This window comes from Oncorhynchus mykiss, chromosome 15, assembly GCF_057628025.1.
Source record: "Oncorhynchus mykiss isolate SJ-2025 chromosome 15, ASM5762802v1, whole genome shotgun sequence".
Taxonomy (NCBI): domain Eukaryota; kingdom Metazoa; phylum Chordata; class Actinopteri; order Salmoniformes; family Salmonidae; genus Oncorhynchus; species Oncorhynchus mykiss.
Window position 1 is genome coordinate 74,286,526 of NC_143036.1, and position 20,975 is coordinate 74,307,500.

A 20,975-nucleotide genomic window follows, 5' to 3' on the forward strand; every position below is an offset into this window, starting at 1 on the left:
TTGAAGAGGGTGGGGCTTAAGCTGCATCCCTGTCTCACCCCACAACCCTGTGGGAAGAAATGTGTGTTTTTTTTTGTTGCCTATTTTAACCACACACTTGTTGTTTGTGTACATGGATTTTATAATGTCGTATGTTTTACCCCCAACACCACTTTCCATCAATTTGTATAGCAGACCCTCATGCCAAATTGAGTCGATGGCTTTTTTAAAAATCAACAAAGCATGAGAAGACTTTGCCTTTGTTTTGGTTTGTTTGTTTGTCAATTAGGGTGTGCAGGTTGAATACGTGGTCTGTTGTACGGTAATTTGGTAAAAAGCCTATTGGACATTTGCTCAGTACATTGTTTTCATTGAAGAAATGTACGAGTCTGCTGTTAATGATAATGCAGAGGATTTTCCCAAGGTTACTGTTGACGCATATCCCACGGTAGTTATTGGGGTCAAATTTGTCTCCACTTTTGTGGATTGGGGTGATCAGTCCCTTGGTTCCAATAATTGGGGAATATGCCAGAGCTAAGTATGATGTTAAAGAGTTTAAGTATAGCCAATTGGAATTTGTTGTCTGTATATTTGATCATTTCATTGAGGATACCATCAACACCACAGGCCTTTTTGGGTTGTAGGGTTTTTATTTTGTCCTGTAGCTCATTCAATGTAATTGGAGAATCCAGTGGGTTCTGGTAGTCTTTAATAGTTGATTCTAAGATCTGTATTTGATCATGTATGTTTTTGCTATTTATTCTTTGTTATAGAGCCAAAAATATTGGAGAAGTGGTTTACCCATACATCTCCATTTTGGATAGATAATTCTTCCTGTTGTTGTTCGTTTAGTGTTTTCCAATTTTCCCAGAAGTGGTTAGAGTCTATGGATTCTTCAATTACATTGAGCTGATTTCTGACGTGCTGTTTCTTCTTTTTCCGTAGTGTATTTCTGTATTGTTTTAGTGATTCACCATAGTGAAGGCTCACATTTTCCGGGTCTCTATGTTTTTGGTTGGACAGGTTTCTCAATTTCTTTCTTAGATTTTTGCATTCTTCATCAAACCATTTGTCATTGTTGTTAATTTTCTTCAGTTTTCTATTTGAGATTTTTAGATTTGATAGGGAAGCTGAGTGGTCAAATATAGGGTTAAGATTTTATACTGCCAAGTTTACACGTTTTTACCCAGGAAATTGTCTAAAAGGGTTTCTTTGGCTTTGATGCCTCATGATTGAGTATTGCTCTGTTCAAGTAGACTGTGATTTTGCTGTGGTCTGATAGGGGTGTCAGTGTGCTGACTGTGAACGGTCTGAGAGACTCTGGGTTGAGGTCAGTGTTAAAGTAGTCTACAGTACTACTGCCAAGAGATGAGCTATAGGTGTACCTACCATAGGAGTCCCCTCAATGCCTACCATTGACTCTGTACATACCCAGCGTGCGACAGAGCTGCAGGAGTTGTGACCCGTTTTTGTTGGTTATGATGTCATAGTTGTGCCTAGGGGGGCATATGGGGGAGGGAATGCTGTCACCTGCAGGCGGGTGTTTGTCCCCCTGTGTGCTGAGGGTGTCGGGTTCTTGTCCAGTTCTGGCATTTAGGTCACCACAGACTAGTACATGTCCCTGGGCCTGGAAATGATTAATTCCCCCTCCAGGATGGAGAAGCTGTCTTCATTAAAATATGGGGATTCTAGTGGGGGTTATAGGTAGCACACAGGAGGACATTATTCTCTGTTAAGATAATTTCCTTTTGAATTTCTAGCCAAATGTAAAATGTTCCTGTTTTGATTAATTTAATGGAGTGAGTTAGGTCTGCTCTATACCAAATTAGCATATCCCCTGAGTCCCTTCCCTGTTTCACACCTGGTAGTTTGGTGGATGGGACTACAAGCTCTCTGTAACCTAGAGGGCAACCAGTGGGTCCGTCTCCTCTATACCAGGTTTCTTGCAGGATGACTAGTCCTAGACTAGTCACCCCCGGTCTCTTTTCTCTCCTCTAGTCTAGTCACGTTCACTCTCGTCTCCTCTAGACTAGTCACCCCCGGTCTCTTTTCTCTCCTCTAGACTAGTCACCCCCGGTCTCTTCTCCTCTAGACTAGTCACCCCCGGTCTATTTTCTCTCCTCTAGACTAGTCACGTTCACTCTCTTCTCCTCTAGACTAGTCACCCCCGGTCTCTTTTCTCTCCTCTAGACTAGTCACGTTCACTCTCTTCTCCTCTAGACTAGTCACGTTCACTCTCTTCTCCTCTAGACTAGTCACCCCCGGTCTCTTTTCTCTCCTCTAGACTAGTCACGTTCACTCTATTCTCCTCTAGACTAGTCACCCTCGGTCTTTTCTCCTCTAGACTAGTCACCCTCGGTCTCTTTTCTTTCGTCTAGTCACCCTCGGTCTCTTTTCTCTCCTCTAGACTAGTCACCCCCAGTCTCTCCTCCTCTAGACTAGTCACCCCCGGTCTCTCCTCCTCTAGACTAGTCACCCCCGGTCTCTCCTCCTCTAGACTAGTCACCCCCGGTCTCTCCTCCTCTAGACTAGTCACCTCCGGTCTCTCCTCCTCTAGACTAGTCACCCCCGGTCTCTCCTCCTCTAGTCTAGTCACGTTCACCCTCTCCATTTCTAGACTAGTCACCCCGGTTTCTCCTCCTTTAGACTAGTCACCCCCGGTCTCTCCTCCTCTAGACTAGTCACCCCCGGTTTCTCCTCCTCTAGACTAGTCACCCCCGGTCTCTCCTCCTCTAGACTAGTCACCCCCGGTCTCTCCTCCAGACTAGTCACCCCCGGTCTCTCCTCCTCTAGACTAGTCACCTCCGGTCTCTCCTCCTCTAGACTAGTCACCCCCGGTCTCTCTCTCCTCTAGACTAGTCACCCCCGGTCTCTCCTCCTCTAGACTAGTCACCCCCGGTCTCTTTTTTCTTTCCTTTAATCTAGTCACATTCACTCTCTCCTCTTCTGACTAGTCACCCCCGGTCTCTCCTCCTCTAGACTAGTCACCCCCGGTCTCTCCTCCAGACTAGTCACCCCGGTTTCTCCTCCTTTAGACTAGTCACCCCCGGTCTCTCCTCCTCTAGACTAGTCACCCCCGGTTTCTCCTCCTCTAGACTAGTCACCCCCGGTCTCTCCTCCTCTAGACTAGTCACCTCCGGTCTCTCCTCCTCTAGTCTAGTCACATTCACTCTCTCCATTTCTAGACTAGTCACCCCCGGTCTCTCCTCCTCTAGACTAGTCACCCCCGGTCTCTTTTCTTTCCTCTAGACTAGTCACCCCCGGTCTCTCCTCCTCTAGACTAGTCACCCCCGGTCTCTCTCTCCTCTAGACTAGTCACCCCCGGTCTCTCCTCCTCTAGACTAGTCACCCCCGGTCTCTTTTCTTTCCTTTAATCTAGTCACATTCACTCTCTCCTCTTCTGACTAGTCACCCCCGGTCTCTCCTCCTCTAGACTAGTCACCCCCGGTCTCTCCTCCTCTAGACTAGTCACCCCCGGTCTCTCCATTTCTAGACTAGTCACCCCGGTTTCTTTTCTTTCCTCTAGTCTAGTCACATTCACTCTCTCCTCTTCTGACTAGTCACCCCCGGTCTCTCCTCTTCTGTCTAGTCACCCCCGGTCTCTCCTCTTCTGTCTAGTCACCCCCAGTCTCTTTTCTTTCAAGCATGGTCTTCACCCCCCCTTTCCTTGTTCTTTCATTCTGTCTCTCTCTGAGGACTCCTTGGCTGTTGCATGTTTGATGAGGTTCATGAAAGATGCAGAGTTTCCATTGGCTTGAGATGAGGCTAGTAGGGTAACCCATGTAGTTAACAGGCTGTAAAGACACACACATACACATATATATATATATATATATATATATATATATATATATATATATATATATATATATATACACACACACACTTATATACACACACATATACACACACACACATACACACATATACTCTCACACACACACTTATATATATACACACACACACACACACACACACACACACACACACACACACACACACAGACATATACACACACACCCAAACATGCACACAGACAGACACACACAGCCCCTTCCTGTCTGTGCCATATCAGTAGATTTCACTGTCTGGGGGATGAAGGTCATGTTTCATGTGTGACATGTCTATTCTCCCTAAATGAACAGGAGCAGAGACACACACACACACACACACACACACACGGCTGTTGTCACTAAAGAAGAGCGTCGGAGAGACGCAGGAGAAGCCTACCTGACCACCTTAACCCAATCCCCCAACGGACATTAACATTTCAGCAGAGCATTTATCTGACACCTAAACCTTTCTCCGACCTACCTGGACAGAGTCACAGCTTACCTGATAGTTTTACCCTCCTTACCAAACAGACTATTGACTTAGGGTGGAGCTTTGACGGAAGGGCATTAACATCCTAAATGTATCTGAACCAAAATGGATGCATCTAAGGGAAGATGAAGAGGACTTTCTCACAACATATTTAGTGATGGAGAGGAAGATAGGAACACTATGATAAACACCCCCAAGCTGGTGTGTGTGTGTGTGTGTGTGTGTGTGTGTGTGTGTGGTTTAAACATTGAGGAGACAGAGAGGAGTCACAGACCAGACGACCAACAGGTTTAAACATTGAGGAGACAGAGAGGAGACACAGACCAGACGACCAACAGGTTTAAACATTGAGGAGTCACAGACCAGACGACCAACAGGTTTAAACATTGAGGAGACACAGACCAGACGACCAACAGGTTTAAACATTGAGGAGTCACAGACCAGACGACCAACAGGTTTAAACATTGAGGAGACAGAGAGGAGTCACAGACCAGACGACCAACAGGTTTAAACATTGAGGAGTCACAGACCAGACGACCAACAGGTTTAAACATTGAGGAGACACAGACCAGACGACCAACAGGTTTAAACATTGAGGAGTCACAGACCAGACGACCAACAGGTTTAAACATTGAGGAGACAGAGAGGAGACACAGACCAGACGACCAACAGGTTTAAACATTGAGGAGTCACAGAGAGGAGTCACATACCAGATGACCAACAGGTTTAAACATTGAGGAGACACAGACCAGACAACCAACAGGTTTAAACATTGAGGAGACAGAGAGGAGACACAGACCAGACGACCAACAGGTTTAAACATTGAGGAGTCACAGAGAGGAGTCACATACCAGACGACCAACAGGTTTAAACATTGAGGAGACAGAGGAGACACAGACCAGACGACCAACAGGTTTAAACATTGAGGAGTCACAGACCAGACGACCAACAGGTTTAAACATTGAGGAGACAGAGATGAGTCACATACCAGACGACCAACAGGTTTAAACATTGAGGAGACAGAGATGAGTCACAGACCAGACGACCAACAGGTTTAAACATTGAGGAGACAGAGAGGAGACACAGACCAGACGACCAACAGGTTTAAACATTGAGGAGACAGAGGAGACACAGACCAGACGACCAACAGGTTTAAACATTGAGGAGTCACAGACCAGACGACCAACAGGTTTAAACATTGAGGAGTCAGAGAGGAGACACAGACCAGACGACCAACAGGTTTAAACATTGAGGAGTCACAGACCAGACGACCAACAGGTTTAAACATTGAGGAGTCACAGACCAGACGACCAACAGGTTTAAACATTGAGGAGTCAGAGAGGAGTCACAGACCAGGCGACCAACAGGTTTAAACATTGAGGAGACAGAGAGGAGTCACAGACCAGACGACCAACAGGTTTAAACATTGAGGAGTCAGAGAGGAGTCACAGACCAGACGACCAACAGGTTTAAACATTGAGGAGTCAGAGAGGAGTCACAGACCAGACGACCAACAGGTTTAAACATTGAGGAGACAGAGAGGAGTCACAGACCAGACGACCAACAGGTTTAAACAGAGAGGAGTCAGAGAGGAGTCACAGACCAGACGACCAACAGGTTTAAACAGAGAGGAGTCAGAGAGGAGTCACAGTTAAATAAAAAGGTTATAGTTGTGGTGGGAACGGGGAAGCACTGAGTACTGTCTCTCTCTCTCTCTCTATCTCTCGCTTTCTCTCCCCCTCTCACCCCCCTCACTCTCTCTCTCTCTATCTCTCTCTCTGTCTCTCAATCTCTCTCCCCTCTCTCTCTCTTTCTTCCCTATCTCTATCTATCTTTCTTTCTATCTCTCGCTTTCTCTCCCCCCCTCACACTCTCTCTCTCTCTCTCTGTCTCTCAATTCATTTCAAGGGCTTTATTGACATGGGAAACATATGTTAACATCGCCAAAGCAAGTGAAATAGATAATAAACAAAGTTAAATAAACAATAAAAATTAACAGTAAACCAACATTACACTCACAGAAGTTCCAAAAGAATAAAGACATTTCAAATGTCATATTATGTATATATACAGTGTTGTAACAATGTACAAATGGTTAAAGTACAAAAGGGAAAATAAATAAACATAAATATGGGTTGTATTTACAATGGTGTTTGTTCTCTCTTTCTCTCTCGCTCTCTCTTTCTCCCCCTCTCACCCCCCCCCCCCCCTCTCTCTCTCGCTCTCTCTTTCTCCCCATCTCACCCCCCCCCCCTCTCTCTCTCTCTCACGTGCTGCATGTTTAATTAGTGTGATTGTGTCATCTATCCTGTCTGGTCCACAGGTTTCTCCTACAAGGTTTCATTGTGTATGATAGTCCTTTTATAAAGGACAGTGGAGTGAATAGGGATTTGATACGCTGAGTTTTCATATGAAACTGTGTGCAGTGAGCATGCACAACACACACACACACAGCACAATCATTAGCAGGGTTGAAGAGTGGGTTAGGGGCAGTGGAGGGGGTTCTGAAGCCTAGTTGCCCATCCAGTCAATACAGTCCAATGTAAAGTGAATGCACCACTACCCAGGCCTCAGATCATGCATAATGAACACAGACTAGACCCAGCAAACACACACACCGTCTCAGAGCTGTGCTATTGTTGAGCTCGTTCACCTTGCACGGCCTCCCACATGATGGACACACACTGTTTCCCAGGCTAGTATCAACCTCTGTGATCTCTAAGGACGGCTGATCCTGACAGTGTTGTGGTTCATGGTTGGGTCACCTGACAGTGTTGTGGTTCATGGTTGGGTCCACTGACAGTGTTGTGGTTCATGGTTGGGTCACCTGACAGTGTTGTGGTTCATGGTTGGGTCAACTGACAGTGTTGTGGTTCATGGTTGGGTCACCTGACAGTGTTGTGGTTCATGGTTGGGTCACCTGACAGTGTTGTGGTTCATGGTTGGGTCCACTGACAGTGTTGTGGTTCATGGTTGGGTCCACTGACAGTGTTGTGGTTCATGGTTGGGTCACCTGACAGCAACATGGATGTTGGTTGGGTCAACTGACAGCAACATGGTTGTAGGATGGTTGGCTCAGTGGTTGTGACATGACTGATATGATGACAGAGGAAGTTGGATGAACTGCAGCTGAACCACAACCTAAACTGGTTTCAGAAGCTTCTGGGTTGAATCAATGTCTCAACAGTTCATTCAGTAACAATTTGCAACTGTTTTCCAGGGAGTCCTGGGTTTCATATATATTTATCCTAATGTATTGTTGAATATTGTTGAATATATTGTCAGGGAAATGTACTAATGAATGTTTTGCTCTTTGTCTCTGGCAGATTGGTGCTTATGACCAACAGATATGGGAGAAGTCTGTTGAACAAAGAGAAATCAAGGTAACCGTTTGGATTTAGGTCCAATCAGAACACTTTGTCATCTTCTACATACTTATTTTGTCTCCTTTTATCTTTCTCTACCCTTTTCTGGATCATTGTATGAGTGTCTTCTCTCTCTCTGTCTGTCCTGTCTTCTGTCTGTCTCTCTCTCTTTGTCTGTCTGTCTGTCTGTCTGTCTCTCTGTCTGTCTCTCTGTCTGTCTCTCTCTGTCTCTATTTCTCTGTCTGTCTGTCTCTCTGTCTCTCTCTGTCTCTGTCTCTGTGTCTGTCTGTCTCCTCTCTTTCTCTGTCTGTCTCTGTCTGTCCTGTCTTCTGTCTGTCTCTCTCTCTCTGTCTGTCCTGTCTGTCTGTCTCTGTCTGTCCTTTCTTCTGTCTGTCTCTCTCTCTCTGTCTGTCCTGTCTGTCTGTCTCTCTTTGTCTGTCTCTGTCTGTCTGTCTCTGTCTGTCTCTGTCTGTCTGTCTGTCTGTCTGTCTGTCTGTCTGTCTGTCTGTCTCTCTGTCTGTCTCTCTGTGTCTCTATTTCTCTATTTCTCTGTCTGTCTCTCTCTGTCTGTCTGTCTTTGTCTCTGTCTCTGTCTCTGTGTCTGTCTGTCTCCTCTCTTTCTCTGTCTGTCTGTCTCCTCTCTTTCTCTGTCTGTCTGTCTCCTCTCTTTCTCTGTCTGTCTGTCTCCTCTCTTTCTCTGTCTGTCTGTCTCCTGTCTCTCTCTGTCTCTCTGTCTCTCTCTCTCTCTCTCTCTCTCTCTCTCTCTCTCTCTCTCTCTCTCTCTCTCTGTCAGTTTCTGACTGTGCCATCAGTGCCGTCATGTTTTCAGTTGACTTTCTCCCCTCTTGCTGGTGCCGTTTGTCTTTCTTTGTCTGTCCCCCCCCTCCTACATGTGCAGTTTATTAGACTGGTGAGTACTGCAGCACAGGAAGTCAGATTGAAGTCCGACTAGATTGTGATTTGTTGAGTTGGTTTGTTTCTATGTTTGTTCCTGGCCTGCTTCTTAACCCCTGATTGACTGGCTGACTGACTAGCTGGCTGACTGACTGGTTGACTAGCTGACTGGTTGACTAGCTGGCTGACTGACTGGTTGACTAGCTGACTGGTTGACTAGCTGGCTGACTGACTGGTTGACTAGCTGACTGGTTGACTAGCTGACTCGTTGACTAGCTGACTAGCTGACTGGCTGACTAGCTGACTAGCTGACTGGTTGACTAGCTGACTGGCTGACTGGTTTGCAGTTGTGGCAAATTAGCATTGGAGTGGGCCAGTGGGTGTGGCCAATGGCGCAGCTTCTGACTGAAAATTGTAGAGGCCGTCCTCTTGGCCGCGGAGACAAGATGTGCTGTTTTAAAGCTAATTTCCTGCAATTCCACACATTTTGGCATGGGGCTGAAAGAACAACTTCAGTTTTAAAGCTAATTTATTGCAATTGTACACATGGTATGCTATCTGAGTGACTCAAACACAGTAACTAAATCAATGAGGGTCCCATGCCATGACAGTATTTTAAATGGTAGATTCTCCATGACTGTCTAGGTTTTATTATGGTGATTGTTAATTCTCAAATATGAACTTTATTAAAACATATATAGCCCGTTTATCTTTTCTACACACTTTAAACAAACATGTTATTATTTTTCTAATCATATCTTTCCGCGATTTAGAAGCGACGGCCCACTACTGCTAAATTAGTATAGGGGAAACACTGGTGTTATTTCACTCACCCAAAGAGCTGCAGATGGAAGTCAAATCCTAAAAACATCATAGTCACATAGAACATGATGTCATTGTTTCCTGTCTGGTCTGTGACCTGCACAGAGAGGAGAGAAACCCTCCAAGTGATCCATCATAGTCAAGAGTACTGAAACGGGAGCTGTTTCACCTGGCTGCTACAGTCCATGACCTTTCTCCTCTAGACCCCTCTTTCATCCCTCACTCCTTCTAGAAAGAGAGCAAAACATTGTCCTTCGTCCCCCCATTCAACCCCGTCCGCTCATATAGAGGGTTGAGCTCACAGCCAGAATGTTTAAAAAAAATTGTTTAACCTTTATTTAACTAGGCAAGTCCGTTAAGAGCTAATTCTTATTTTACAATGACGGCCTACTCTAGCCAAACACCTCCCCTAAACCAGCCAAACACCTCCCCTAAACCAGCCAAACACCTCCCCTAAACCAGCCAAACACCTCCCCTAAACCAGCCAAACACCTCCCCTAAACCAGCCAAACACCTCCCCTACTCCAGCCAAACACCTCCCCTAAACCAGCCAAACACTTCCCCTAAACCAGCCAAACACCTCACCTAAACCAGCCAAACACCTCACCTAAACCAGCCAAACACCTCCCCTACTCCAGCCAAACACCTCCCCTAAACCAGCCAAACGCCTCCCCTACTCCAGCCAAACGCCTCCCCTACTCCAGCCAAACACCTCCCCTACTCCAGCCAAACACCTCCCCTAAACCAGTCAAACACCTCCCCTAAACCAGCCAAACGCCTCCCCTAAACCCGCCAAACACCTCCCCTAAACCCGCCAAACACCTCCCCTAAACCAGTCAAACACCTCCCCTAAACCAGCCAAACGCCTCCCCTACTCCAGCCAAACACCTCCCCTAAACCCGCCAAACACTTCCCCTAAACCAGCCAAACACCTCCCCTAAACCAGCCAAACACCTCCCCTAAACCAGCCAAACACCTCCCCTAAACCAGCCAAACCTCTCCCCTACTCCAGCCAAACACCTCCCCTAAACCCGCCAAACGCCTCCCCTACTCCAGCCAAACACCTCCCCTAAACCAGCCAAACACTTCCCCTAAACCAGCCAAACACCTCCCCTAAACCAGCCAAACACCTCCCCTAAACCAGCCAAACACCTCCCCTACTCCAGCCAAACACCTCCCCTACTCCAGCCAAACACCTCCCCTACTCCAGCCAAACACCTCCCCTACTCCAGCCAAACACCTCCCCTAAACCAGACCACGCCTCCCCTACTCCAGCCAAACACCTCCCCTAAACTAGACCACACCTCCCCTAAACCAGACCACACCTCCCCTACTCCAGCCAAACACCTCCCCTAAACCAGACCACGCCTCCCCTAAACCAGACCATGCCTCCCCTACTCCAGCCAAACACCTCCCCTACTCCAACCAAACTCCTCCACCAAACCAGACCACGCCTCCCCTAAACCAGACCACGCCTCCCCTAAACCAGACCACGCCTCCCCTACTCCAGCCAAACACCTCCCCTAAACCAGACCACGCCTCCCCTACTCCAGCCAAACACCTCCCCTAAACCAGACCACACCTCCCCTAAACCAGACCACGCCGGACCAAAGTCTCAAACACACAGTGCTTCCCGTCCGTCAGAACAGTGTCATGGAAACAGTCCAACAACTGGCCCGTCTTTAGAGCCCAACAGGGCAGACATGGGCCAGTTACTGTGTCTGCATCTTTGTGTTCATGAGAAACTAACAAGGGCTCACACATCCCATAATAAAGTAGCTATGACAACATTATCTAGAATATAGTCTAAATATAGATTTTTGTTACTGAGATAAACCATGACAGTAAAGGCTTGTTCATGCCCCCTGGTGGTAGTGATGATGAATTACAACAGGTTTCTCTTATCTTATCTCACAAGCAAAGCATATCCTTTAAAGACGAATAGAAAAGAGATTTACATTAATAAACAGAGCAATATAGATAGAACTAGTCAGCGTACTGCATTTGAAAAGCAGTTGAGGAAGGTTTAACTCCTAGCTGGAGACAGACACCACTCCTTTCAGTTGAGGAAGGTTTAACTCCTAGCTGGAGACAGACACCCCCTCCCCTAAACCAGACCACGCCTCCCCTAAACCAGCAGAGACAGACACCACTCCTTTCAGTTGAGGAAGGTGTAACTCCTAGCTGGAGACAGACACCTCTCCTTTCAGTTGAGGAAGGTTGAACTCCTAGCTGGAGACAGACACCACTCCTTTCAGTTGAGGAAGGTTTAACTCCTAGCTGGAGACAGACACCACTCCATTCAGTTGAGGAAGGTTTAACTCCTAGCTGGAGACAGACACCACTCCATTCAGTTGAGGGAGGTTTAACTCCTAGCTGGAGACAGACACCACTCCTTTCAGTTGAGGAAGGTTTAACTCCTAGCTGGAGACAGACACCACTCCTTTCAGTTGAGGAAGGTGTAACTCCTAGCTGGAGACAGACACCCCCTCCCCTAAACCAGACCACGCCTCCCCTAAACCAGCAGAGACAGACACCCCTCCTTTCAGTTGAGGAAGGTTGAACTCCTAGCTGGAGACAGACACCACTCCTTTCAGTTGAGGGAGGTTTAACTCCTAGCTGGAGACAGACACCACTCCTTTCAGTTGAGGAAGGTTTAACTCCTAGCTGGAGACAGACACCCCTCCTTTCAGTTGAGGAAGGTTTAACTCCTAGCTGGAGACAGACACCCCTCCTTTCAGTTGAGGAAGGTTGAACTCCTAGCTGGAGACAGACACCACTCCTTTCAGTTGAGGAAGGTTTAACTCCTAGCTGGAGACAGACACCACTCCTTTCAGTTGAGGAAGGTGTAACTCCTAGCTGGAGACAGACACCACTCCTTTCAGTTGAGGAAGGTTGAACTCCTAGCTGGAGACAGACACCACTCCATTCAGTTGAGGAAGGTTGAACTCCTAGCTGGAGACAGACACCACTCCTTTCAGTTGAGGAAGGTTTAACTCCTAGCTGGAGACAGACACCACTCCTTTCAGTTGAGGAAGGTTTAACTCCTAGCTGGAGACAGACACCCCTCTTTTCAGTTGAGGAAGGTTTAACTCCTAGCTGGAGACAGACACCACTCCTTTCAGTTGAGGAAGGTGTAACTCCTAGCTGGAGACAGACACCTCTCCTTTCAGTTGAGGAAGGTTGAACTCCTAGCTGGAGACAGACACCACTCCTTTCAGTTGAGGAAGGTTTAACTCCTAGCTGGAGACAGACACCACTCCATTCAGTTGAGGAAGGTGTAACTCCTAGCTGGAGACAGACACCACTCCTTTCAGTTGAGGAAGGTTTAACTCCTAGCTGGAGACAGACACCACTCCTTTCAGTTGAGGGAGGTTTAACTCCTAGCTGGAGACAGACACCACTCCTTTCAGTTGAGGAAGATTTAACTCCTAGCTGGAGACAGACACCACTCCTTTCAGTTGAGGAAGGTGTAACTCCTAGCTGGAGACAGACACCCCCTCCCCTAAACCAGACCACGCCTCCCCTAAACCAGCAGAGACAGACACCCTTCCTTTCAGTTGAGGAAGGTTGAACTCCTAGCTGGAGACAGACACCACTCCTTTCAGTTGAGGGAGGTTTAACTCCTAGCTGGAGACAGACACCTCTCCTTTCAGTTGAGGAAGGTTTAACTCCTAGCTGGAGACAGACACCCCTCCTTTCAGTTGAGGAAGGTTTAACTCCTAGCTGGAGACAGACACCCCTCCTTTCAGTTGAGGAAGGTTGAACTCCTAGCTGGAGACAGACACCACTCCTTTCAGTTGAAGAAGGTGTAACTCCTAGCTGGAGACAGACACCACTCCTTTCAGTTGAGGAAGGTGTAACTCCTAGCTGGAGACAGACACCACTCCTTTCAGTTGAGGAAGGTGTAACTCCTAGCTGGAGACAGACACCCCTCCTTTCAGTTGAGGAAGGTTTAACTCCTAGCTGGAGACAGACACCCCTCCTTTCAGTTGAGGAAGGTTGAACTCCTAGCTGGAGACAGACACACTCCATTCAGTTGAGGAAGGTCTAACTCCTAGCTGGAGACAGACACCCCTCCTTTCAGTTGAGGAAGGTGTAACTCCTAGCTGGAGACAGACACCACTCCTTTCAGTTGAGGAAGGTTGAACTCCTAGCTGGAGACAGACACCACTCCATTCAGTTGAGGAAGGTGTAACTCCTAGCTGGAGACAGACACCACTCCTTTCAGTTGAGGAAGGTGTAACTCCTAGCTGGAGACAGACACCCCTCCTTTCAGTTGAGGAAGGTGTAACTCCTAGCTGGAGACAGACACCACTCCTTTCAGTTGAGGAAGGTTGAACTCCTAGCTGGAGACAGACACCACTCCTTTCAGTTGAGGAAGGTTGAACTCCTAGCTGGAGACAGACACCACTCCATTCAGTTGAGGAAGGTTGAACTCCTAGCTGGAGACAGACACCACTCCTTTCAGTTGAGGAAGGTTGAACTCCTAGCTGGAGACAGACACCACTCCATTCAGTTGAGGAAGGTTGAACTCCTAGCTGGAGACAGACACCCCTCCCTTCTTTCCCTGTTCCAGTCCTGTCTGTCTATGAAACAGTTTATAGCAGTAATAAAGAGGAAGAGGAAGGTATTGATCGTCTCGTCTAATCGTTTATGACACACATACCCACACACCTAGAGCGTGTCAGCTCTTTAAGATAAGGTCTTTAAGATAAATTCCTGTATGGCTGTATACAGATAGAGAAGGTCATCGTTTGACCTTTGGGTAAATATTAGCATTTGAGAGTGTTAAGATAGATAGACAGCATTATACTACAGGGATGTGTTTAGTAGGGCACACCGTAGCAAAACGTTTTGCAACAGAACATGAAAATACTACCTGGTCATGTTCATTAGGACATTTGCATACAGAAAATGAATGTGGGTTTCTAACGGGTAAAGTTCAAGTAATCCTTCCCTGTTTCAGGGTTTTTTTATCTCGTTTGGTGCCCATTGAACACAACCCAGTCTCCCATAACCTGGAGTCCAGGGAGGAGATACTCTAGTATACAGTGGCGGTTCTAGCTTGTATGGCTCCCCGACTCATAAATATCACAACGAAGTAACCAAGACGAATAGAAACACATTTGTGTTGATTTGTCACTCGAGCATCAATACATTACCCGTCCCCCAACACTGTCAACCAAGAGTCAAGACTACATTACCCGTCCCCCAACACTGTCAACCAAGAGTCAAGACTACATTACCCATCCCCCAGCACTGTCAACCAAGAGTCAAGACTACATTACCCCTCCCCCTACCTCTGGCTTCCAGTGGGGAGACCTGAGGTCAACCTACCCCCCCCCCCCCCCCCCCCTACCTCTGGCTTCCGGTGAGGAGACCTGAGGTCAACCTACCCCCATCCCCCCTACCTCTGGCTTCCAGTGAGGAGACCTGAGGTCAACCTACCCCCCTCCCCCTACCTCTGGCTACGTCAACCTTCCCCCTCCCCATTTCGTGCTTCTGAGTGGGAGACCTTCCCAGTAGCCTGTCTAGCTCACAAACTAGAATCAGGACGCCCACTCTGACAAGGTTAATTTACCCACAGTCCCACACGGTGACATGATATCATTGACTCAACGTGCAAATGAGCGATTTAAAACTGATCGCGCAAATGTCACCATACCGATGTTTTTGTTTGGGCGCCCCGTGCCGCCCCCGGTAAGATGTCCATGTCACCGGTACCTAAATCCACCACAGCCTGTATGTGCACGGGTCATCCCTTAAAGATATACAGTCAGTCTATGGCTCCAGCAGGGCAAACGGCTTGTGTAAAGAGCTGAATGTATCCATCACTGTCAATAAGACGTCTGTCTGTCTGTCACACACTTGGAATTGAACAGACCGACACAACAGCTTCATGCTGTTGACTCCATTGGTGCTGACTGATAGTGAACTGGTCACATGTAGGACACCGTGTGTTCATGTGTTTTGATCCTGCAGGGCCTCAACGTCATGTAGATTGTCCTGCGTTAGGTGTGTTTGGCACGGTATGCTGCACCCACTGTGTGAGGACCTAACATGCATGGGGTTACCTCCATAGTTAGTGCCCTCGATGGGTTGTAGGGTTTCAGATCCTCACTGTGTCTGTCAGTGCACCGAAGGTCATCCTAACTTAAGATGTGTGTGTATAACTCAGAACCTCCCATGTATGAGCTACGGAGTTACCCACACATAGCTCAACTTACAATCTGGCCCTTAGAGGATGTCTGTCTGTCTGTCTGTCTGTCTGTCTGTCTGTCTGTCTGTCTCTGTTTGTCTCTGTCTGTCTCTGTTTGTCTCTGTCTGTCTGTCTCTGTCTGTCTCTGTCTGTCTCTGTCTGTCTCTGTCTGTCTCTGTCTGTCTCTGTCTGTCTGTCTAAGTAACACTGTGCTGCTCCTCTCCAGGGCCTGAGGAACAAGCCGAAGAAGACAGGCCATGTGAAAGCAGACCTCATTGATGTGGACCTAGTGAGAGGTAAGGAGGACACACCAGCTGTCTTATTCACTCAGACACTGTCTGTCCCAGTCCAACCATGTTGGCTGTCTGTCCCAGTCCAACCATGTTGGCTGTCTGTCCCAGTCCAACCTGTTGGCTGTCTGTCCCAGTCCAACCCTGTTAGCTGTCTGTCCCAGTCCAACCTGTTAGCTGTCTGTCCCAGTCCAACCTGTTGGCTGTCTGTCCCAGTCCAACCATGTTGGCTGTCTGTCCCAGTCCAACCATGTTGGCTGTCTGTCCCAGTCCAACCATGTTGGCTGTCTGTCCCAGTCCAACCATGTTGGCTGTCTGTCCCAGTCCAACCATGTTGGCTGTCTGTCCCAGTCCAACCATGTTGGCTGTCTGTCCCAGTCCAACCATGTTGGCTGTCTGTCCCAGTCCAACCTGTTAGCTGTCTGTCCCAGTCCAACCTGTTAGCTGAGCAGGATGGTTGACGTTAGTGTCAACGTAGAGTTTCTCCACTGGTCACATGATACGAGCCAGGTGTAGAAGTCCAGTGAAGCTAGTATCAAAATGGCTCCTCTTTTGTTACATCACTCTCTCTCTCACTCTCACTCTCTCTCACTCTCTTTCTCTCTCTCTCTCTCTCTCTCTCTCTCTCTCTCTCCTTCCCTCTCTCTCTCTCTCTCTCTCTCTCTCTCTCTCCTTCCCTCTCTCTCTCTCTCTCTCCCCCCCTCTCTCTCTCTCTCTCTCTCTCTCTCTCTCACTCTCTCTTTCTCTCACTCACTCACTCTCTCTCTTTCACACTCTCTCTCTCTCTCTCGCTCTCACTCTCGCTCGCTCTCGCTCTCTCTCTCTCTCTCTCTCTCCTGCTCGCTCTCTCTCTCTCTCTCTCCTGCTCTCGCTCTCTCTCTCTCTCTCTCTCTCCTCTCTCTCCTTCCCCCTCACTCTCTCTCCTTCCCTCTCACTCTCTCTCTCTCTCTCTCTCTTTCTTTCTCTGTTGAATTATTCAGTCTATCACATTAGACTCCTCTCTGTTTAGTTTCCCCTCATTGCTATTTCATGCCCACATCCCAGGCTGAGCGAGAAAGAGAGACAGAGCGAGAAAGAGAGACAGACAGAGAGAGAGAGACAGACAGACGGAGAGAGCGGGGAATGTTTCATGCCAGGCTGAGGTAGATGGAGAGAGGTTGATGTAGTGGGGTGTGTGTTTCAGATCTGTCTGCCCTGTCAGACAAGGCACTGCCCCTCACTGTCAACAAGGTCCCCACGGTGAAGGCCCCGTGTCCCATGATGGGGGCATTAGTGGAATTGGCTGAGGGTTATTTAATCCAGGGGGCACCCAGGTCTTCCTCTGGTAGTTGTTGTAACAGAGACATGATGCCTGTCTGTCATAATGAAGTATTATTATTATATATTATCTCTTATGAGAGATCTGTTGGTAAAGATACATCCAGTGATATGTTATAATGCTTCATAACCTGTCTTGTCTCCTGTTTGTGTGTCCGTGTGTGTGTGTGTGTGTGTGTCCAGGTTCTGCTTTTGCCAAGGCCAAGCCTGAGTCTCCCTGGACGTCTCTGACCAGGAAGGGTCTCGTCAGGGTGGTGTTGTTCCCCTTCTTCTTCAGATGGTGGATCCAGGTCACCTCCAGAGCCATCTTCCTCCTCCTCCTCCTCCTCTACCTGCTTCAAGGTACCTACCTAACCCTAACCTCCAGTCATCTTCCTCCTCCTCCTTCTCCTCCTCCTCCTCTACATGCTACAAGGTACCTACCTAACCCTAACCTTCAGTCATCTTCCTCCTCCTCCTCCTCATCTACCTGCTCCAGCCCAGTTCAGCTAGGCTCCAGCCCAGTTCAGCTAGGCTCCAGTCCAGTTCAGCTAGGCTCCAGCCCAGTTCAGCTAGGCTCCAGCCCAGTTCAGCTAGGCTCCAGTCCAGTTCAGCTAGGCTCCAGTCCAGTTCAGCTAGGCTCCAGTCCAGTTCAGCTAGGCTCCAGCCCAGTTCAGCTAGGCTCCAACCCAGTTCAGCTAGGCTCCAGTCCAGTTCCGCTAGGCTCCAGTCCAGTTCAGCTAGGCTCCAGTACAGTTCAGCTAAGCTCCAGCCCAGTTCAGCTAGGCTCCAGCCCAGTTCAGCTAGGCTCCAGCCCAGTTCAGCTAGCCTCCAGTTCAGCTAGGCTCCAGTCCAGTTCACCTAGGCTCCAGACCAGTTCAGCTAGGCTCCAGCCCAGTTCAGCTAGGCTCCAGTTCAGCTAGGCTCCAGTCCAGTTCACCTAGGCTCCAGTCCAGTTCAGCTAGGCTTCAGTCCAGTTCAGCTAGGCTTCAGTCCAGTTCAGCTAGGCTCCAGGCCAGTTCACCTAGGCTCCAGCCCAGTTCACCTAGGCTCCAGTTCAGCTTGGCTCCAGCCCAGCTAGGCTCCAGTCCAGTTCAGCTAGGCTCCAGTCCAGTTCAGCTAGGCTCCAGTCCAGTTCAGCTAGGCTCCAGTCCAGTTCAGCTAGTCTCCAGCCCAGTTCAGCTAGTCTCCAGCCCAGTTCAGCTAGTCTCCAGCCCAGTTCAGCTAGTCTCCAGCCCAGTTCAGCTAGTCTCCAGTCCAGTTCAGCTAGGCTCCAGTCCAGTTCAGCTAGGCTCCAGCCCAGTTCAGCTAGGCTCCAGCCCAGTTCAGCTTGGCTCCAGCCCAGTTCAGCTAGTCTCCAGCCCAGTTCAGCTAGTCTCCAGTCCAGTTCAGCTAGGCTCCAGCCCAGTTCAGCTAGGCTCCAGCCCAGTTCAGTTAGGCTCCGCCCAGTTCAGCTAGGCTCCAGCCCAGTTCAGCTAGGCTCCAGCCCAGTTCAGCTAGGCTCCAGTCCAGTTCAGCTAGGCTCCAGTCCAGTTCAGCTAGGCTCCAGTCCAGTTCAGCTAGGCTCCAGCCCAGTTCAGCTTGGCTCCAGCCCAGTTCAGCTAGTCTCCAGCCCAGTTCAGCTAGTCTCCAGTCCAGTTCAGCTAGTCTCCAGTCCAGTTCAGCTAGTCTCCAGCCCAGTTCAGCTAGTCTCCAGTCCAGTTCAGCTAGGCTCCAGCCCAGTTCAGCTAGGCTCCAGCCCAGTTCAGTTAGGCTCCAGCCCAGTTCAGCTAGGCTCCAGCCCAGTTCAGCTTGGCTCCAGCCCAGTTCAGCTAGGCTCCAGCCCAGTTCAGCTAGGCTCCAGCCCAGTTCAGCTAGGCTTCAGTCCAGTTCAGCTAGGCTTCAGTCCAGTTCAGCTAGGCTCCAGGCCAGTTCACCTAGGCTCCAGCCCAGTTCACCTAGGCTCCAGTTCAGCTTGGCTCCAGCCCAGCTAGGCTCCAGTCCAGTTCAGCTAGGCTCCAGTCCAGTTCAGCTAGGCTCCAGTCCAGTTCAGCTAGGCTCCAGTCCAGTTCAGCTAGTCTCCAGCCCAGTTCAGCTAGTCTCCAGCCCAGTTCAGCTAGTCTCCAGCCCAGTTCAGCTAGTCTCCAGCCCAGTTCAGCTAGTCTCCAGTCCAGTTCAGCTAGGCTCCAGTCCAGTTCAGCTAGGCTCCAGCCCAGTTCAGCTAGGCTCCAGCCCAGTTCAGCTTGGCTCCAGCCCAGTTCAGCTAGTCTCCAGCCCAGTTCAGCTAGTCTCCAGTCCAGTTCAGCTAGGCTCCAGCCCAGTTCAGCTAGGCTCCAGCCCAGTTCAGTTAGGCTCCGCCCAGTTCAGCTAGGCTCCAGCCCAGTTCAGCTAGGCTCCAGCCCAGTTCAGCTAGGCTCCAGTCCAGTTCAGCTAGGCTCCAGTCCAGTTCAGCTAGGCTCCAGTCCAGTTCAGCTAGGCTCCAGCCCAGTTCAGCTTGGCTCCAGCCCAGTTCAGCTAGTCTCCAGCCCAGTTCAGCTAGTCTCCAGTCCAGTTCAGCTAGTCTCCAGTCCAGTTCAGCTAGTCTCCAGCCCAGTTCAGCTAGTCTCCAGTCCAGTTCAGCTAGGCTCCAGCCCAGTTCAGCTAGGCTCCAGCCCAGTTCAGTTAGGCTCCAGCCCAGTTCAGCTAGGCTCCAGCCCAGTTCAGCTTGGCTCCAGCCCAGTTCAGCTAGGCTCCAGCCCAGTTCAGCTAGGCTCCAGCCCAGTTCAGCTAGGCTTCAGTCCAGTTCAGCTAGGCTTCAGTCCAGTTCAGCTAGGCTCCAGGCCAGTTCACCTAGGCTCCAGCCCAGTTCACCTAGGCTCCAGTTCAGCTTGGCTCCAGCCCAGCTAGGCTCCAGTCCAGTTCAGCTAGTCTCCAGCCCAGTTCAGCTAGTCTCCAGCCCAGTTCAGCTAGTCTCCAGCCCAGTTCAGCTAGTCTCCAGCCCAGTTCAGCTAGTCTCCAGTCCAGTTCAGCTAGGCTCCAGTCCAGTTCAGCTAGGCTCCAGCCCAGTTCAGCTAGGCTCCAGCCCAGTTCAGCTTGGCTCCAGCCCAGTTCAGCTAGTCTCCAGCCCAGTTCAGCTAGTCTCCAGTCCAGTTCAGCTAGGCTCCAGCCCAGTTCAGCTAGGCTCCAGCCCAGTTCAGTTAGGCTCCGCCCAGTTCAGCTAGGCTCCAGCCCAGTTCAGCTAGGCTCCAGCCCAGTTCAGCTAGGCTCCAGTCCAGTTCAGCTAGGCTCCAGTCCAGTTCAGCTAGGCTCCAGTCCAGTTCAGCTAGGCTCCAGCCCAGTTCAGCTTGGCTCCAGCCCAGTTCAGCTAGTCTCCAGCCCAGTTCAGCTAGTCTCCAGTCCAGTTCAGCTAGTCTCCAGTCCAGTTCAGCTAGTCTCCAGCCCAGTTCAGCTAGTCTCCAGTCCAGTTCAGCTAGGCTCCAGCCCAGTTCAGCTAGGCTCCAGCCCAGTTCAGTTAGGCTCCAGCCCAGTTCAGCTAGGCTCCAGCCCAGTTCAGCTTGGCTCCAGCCCAGTTCAGCTAGGCTCCAGCCCAGTTCAGCTAGGCTCCAGCCCAGTTCAGCTAGGCTTCAGTCCAGTTCAGCTAGGCTTCAGTCCAGTTCAGCTAGGCTCCAGGCCAGTTCACCTAGGCTCCAGCCCAGTTCACCTAGGCTCCAGTTCAGCTTGGCTCCAGCCCAGCTAGGCTCCAGTCCAGTTCAGCTAGTCTCCAGCCCAGTTCAGCTAGTCTCCAGCCCAGTTCAGCTAGTCTCCAGCCCAGTTCAGCTAGTCTCCAGCCCAGTTCAGCTAGTCTCC

At 49.5% G+C, this 20,975-nt stretch overlaps 1 protein-coding gene across 32 annotated transcripts in view; it reads left to right on the plus strand.

Annotated features, from left to right (window-relative positions):
- The window catches only part of LOC149978187 (protein PHTF2-like), a 94,629-nt gene that overhangs the window by 51,685 nt on the left and 21,969 nt on the right, over positions 1–20,975 (plus strand). For all 32 annotated transcript variants that reach the window (XM_090201163.1, XM_090201140.1, XM_090201142.1 and 29 more), the window contains 3 exons: positions 7,629–7,685; positions 15,812–15,881; positions 17,376–17,534. In XM_090201163.1, coding sequence (XP_090057289.1) covers positions 7,629–7,685; positions 15,812–15,881; positions 17,376–17,534 — 286 coding nt within the window. The remainder of the gene's footprint in view (positions 1–7,628; positions 7,686–15,811; positions 15,882–17,375; positions 17,535–20,975) is intronic.